The sequence below is a fragment of the Oncorhynchus tshawytscha genome, linkage group LG34 (assembly GCF_018296145.1).
Source record: "Oncorhynchus tshawytscha isolate Ot180627B linkage group LG34, Otsh_v2.0, whole genome shotgun sequence".
In the NCBI taxonomy this organism is placed as follows: domain Eukaryota; kingdom Metazoa; phylum Chordata; class Actinopteri; order Salmoniformes; family Salmonidae; genus Oncorhynchus; species Oncorhynchus tshawytscha.
Genome location: NC_056462.1, coordinates 1,290,682 through 1,294,312, shown reverse-complemented (window position 1 = coordinate 1,294,312; position 3,631 = coordinate 1,290,682). Strand labels below are relative to the sequence as shown.

At 37.6% G+C, this 3,631-nt stretch overlaps 1 protein-coding gene across 1 annotated transcript; it reads left to right on the top strand.

Moving 5' to 3' along the window:
• Window positions 1-280: 280 nt before the first annotated feature.
• scpp7 (secretory calcium-binding phosphoprotein 7) lies at window positions 281-3,185 on the top strand. The gene is made up of 9 exons (XM_042311772.1): window positions 281-425; window positions 563-627; window positions 1,055-1,099; window positions 1,393-1,431; window positions 1,544-1,570; window positions 1,744-1,803; window positions 2,118-2,177; window positions 2,580-2,613; window positions 2,948-3,185. The coding sequence occupies exons 1-8, from the start codon at window positions 281-283 to the stop codon at window positions 2,607-2,609; spliced, it is 471 nt and encodes a 156-aa protein (XP_042167706.1). The 3' UTR covers window positions 2,610-2,613; window positions 2,948-3,185.
• Window positions 3,186-3,631: the final 446 nt, after the last annotated feature.

The window sequence follows — 3,631 nt, the reverse complement described above, 5'->3', positions numbered from 1 at the left end:
AGTTAGCAAATATAATGCAGTGCCTTAGACCAATGCACCACTCGGGAGGCCTAGATTGAAATCTATAAACACTGAGGTGAAGCCAGGTGTGCAAAACGTCTTATGTCATATTCATATACATCATAGGATGATATCTTAATGTTTATACTTAAAGGCTGCCAATCAAATACAGGATGGGGGTGGGCATCTGTAATTACAATCAAAGCAAAAAAAGTATATTTGGAGATTGTTCATATAGATAAACAATAGCTGCCAAAGCATAGTTTTTAATGATCAAAGAATGGCTTGGCTAGTCACCAAGTCATCATCAGAAGTTGGACCTCCTTTTGCTTTTGGGGAGAATAAAAAGGAGCAGATCTCTCCCTCAGACATCATATCCTTCTTCAGCAATCCTTTGATTCTCTTGTGGAGCTGCACTACTAAAGGTAATTTATTAGAAATCAACTCTGATTCAACCTTTAGCTTCAGTATTTGTCGACGCAAAAGGGAAAATAAACTAGAGGAAACTACTTCAGAAAGTGATGAAGGATTTTTCAAAATGTCAAATCTTTTTCGTCAACAGAATCCTTCAAGATGAAAACCTTCATTCTGATCGCCTGCATCCTGGGGACTGCTCTCGGCCGCCCTGTGAGTTCAATTCTCCGTTGTATTATTTATAAGCGTACTGTGTTGTCTTTCCGATTTTATGTTTCTCTGTTATTCTGTACAAAATACCCATGGAGGCAGGTACCCTAGTGGTTAGAGCATTGGACTAGTAAAAGAAAGGTTTTAAGATCAAATCCCCAAGCTGACAAAGTAAAACTCTGTTGTTCTGCACCTGAACAAGGCAGTTGTCACCTGCTGTCATTGAAAATAAGAATTTGTTTTTAACTGACTTGCCTAGTTAAATAAAGTACATTCTGAAATTATATATATTTTTTATTTAATTTACAAATAAATGGATTGGAAACATTTACAAACAGTATTCATATATTTAGTCATTATTTACTGTGATTACAGTGTCTTTATAAGTGCTGAACCTAACATTCATCGAACATTCATCTGTACTTCACAGCAAAGGCTGGTCATGGAGTTTGACTTCCAGGCTGCCAACGCTCAGGTAAGAAACACTGCTAGTCTACACCTGTTGTTTACGATGCATTTGATTTGATACATAGTTACGGTGTCCATATTAGGACATACATAACTCAAGGGTGTTCTTCCACGGACATGTGATGCTGTCCCAATATGGGCACCATAACTGATGTAATGTGATGAAAAAATAAGAATAATAGTTACAATTTGAATAGTTTTAAAATCATAAAATGAGGAACAAAGTGCCTGAAAAGGGAATAAAACACTGAAGAACTGAATTTACCATAATACAAATGTTTGTTTTCCAATTATTTGTAGGCTCTCCAAGCTGGACAAGCCAGACCTGATCTAGAGATTGTAGGTGTTTGACAAAATAAATAGTTCAAATTAATCACAATACATTTCCCATTCTAGATTGAAGTCAACCTTCTACGTTTACTGTCGTAACCAGAGTGTTCCAATGTTACAGATCCTTCCTGTTGGTGGTGGAGTACCTGTAAGTAACCATAGCAACATAGTGAAATACACTGTGCTGTTGTGTTAGTGATGCTACACCAGTGCATCTCACACTAATAGAGTGAATGTTCATTCCAGTCAATATCGCAGGTGTTAACTTATCAGAATTCAGAAAGTCATGATGAAAGTGTGTGTGTGTGTGTCAAAACATAGTCAGGTGGTTTCATCAAACAGGAGATCCCCCAGCCACTCGGCCAGGAGAGCGTTGAGATCGTGAGTGATCATGAACCCTATTAATATACAGTACATGTACACAGCATGACAAATGTATTGTGTGTCTGCTTGATTGCATCTGGGGCGGCAGGTAGCCTTAGTGGTTAGAGCGGTGGGCCAATAAATGAATGGTTGCTGGATTGAATCCCCGAGCTGACAAGGTAAAAATGTGTTGTTCTGCCACTGAACAAGGCAATTAACCCACTGTTCCCCAATACTCATTGTAAATCAGAATTTGTTCTTAACTGACTTGCCTAGTTAAATAAAGGTTCAAATAAATATATATATATATATGACTCTCTCCTCTCCTCTAGTACCACCCCTTCAGCATCCAGGTTGCCCCACCTCCGCCTGCTCCTGCTGCACCTGCCCATGTAAGACCTAATGCCTTTATGTCCGCAACATACATTTTGAACATATTTGAAGGGAGTGCTGCTGAGACTTAGGCTGTACTAACATGGACACCGTACCTACGTTCATATAGGAGCTACACTGTGAAAGAGCCTCACTCAATCATGTTGAATTTTTTTATTTATTCTATATATAGTGTAATACAGAGGTGGTTGTTGATCATGGACTTTCGCTAGTAAGTCCATGTCATTTTCAAATGAAAATGTACTGATTTCCAATATGTCATAGTGGGTTACTTTTAAAGATACTGTCAAAAAATCTGGGAACAGTGTCTTCAACCATTTATTTAGCCATTGTGATGTGAAATGAAACAACTGTTCAAATAGGGGTGCTGATTGGTTAATTGGCAACCACTGTCATTGCAGACTCATACATCCGATGAGGAAGATGATTAGAGATGTGAGTAAGACCTTTGTTCTACCATATGACACAAACATGTATTGCCATATTTAAGCTCATGAATTGCTGAATTCCTTAACCGTTCTGTCACAGAGCAATGCAACAGGCTTGATAATGTTGTTTGGTGCTACAGTACCTATGTTTGATTGTGGTCAGTTTTTTTGTATTATTGTGTCAAATATACAGTACATTCTAAACTCATAAGACCTACATTTATCATACCTCCTGTGGTTAAATCTTAGAGACTCAGAGAAGTCTGCTTTGTAAGAAGACTGTTGACTTTGCACTTACCTGTATATCTGTTTTTCAATCCCCCATTTTTTACTCTTTTCAGATTACCAATATTTGGAGATCTACAATACCCTTTGATGAACAACGATGTCCTTCAACTCCACAGCTGCTTTTAGTGTCCTAGATTGATTCAGTAAATGCAATGCTTAACCCAGCAATAAACATAGCGTAACATGGTGCTTAACCGATGGCTTGATGCATGAAAGCTGTGTGTAATTGTTTGTACTTGGCAGAAGAATGTTAATTAAAAAAAACAGAATGTTTTGCCAAACTTCTCCATACCATGCCTCAATTTTTCATTCTTGTCTCTGCTTGTTAGTCTGTGGCATTGATGACATTCTGAATTCAAAATATTTCAGTTCTTCTCAATCGCGTATGCATTTTTGTAACAATGTCATTTTTCTAGACAGTACACAAGACACACAACTCTGTGTAGTAAATTTTCCAAATGTTGTTACCTTCTCAAAACAGCACACTATAAAAAAACTATATGATACTATAAAAACTATAGGACACCCTCGAAACTGCAAATACATCTATAAAAAAAACAACACAGCCTGCAAAACATGAACACAACCATATATACACTATATATACAAAAGTCTGTGGACACCCCTTCAAATGAGAGGATTTGCTGACCGGTGTAAAATCAAGCACACAGCCATGCAATCTCCATAAACAAACATTGGCAGTAAAATGGCCTTACTGAAGGGCTCAGTGACTTTCA

What these genes read in the sequence shown, in the direction of transcription:
- scpp7 (XM_042311772.1), top strand. Translation starts at nt 281, where the DNA reads ATGGCTTGGCTAGTCACCAAGTCATCATCAGAAGTTGGACCTCCTTTT. An exon ending in GTGGAGCTGCACTACTAAAG is followed by an intron (nt 426 to 562) that starts GTAATTTATTAG and finishes TTTCGTCAACAG; the next exon opens with AATCCTTCAAGATGAAAACC. An exon ending in GCCAGGAGAGCGTTGAGATC is followed by an intron (nt 1,804 to 2,117) that starts GTGAGTGATCAT and finishes CCTCTCCTCTAG; the next exon opens with TACCACCCCTTCAGCATCCA.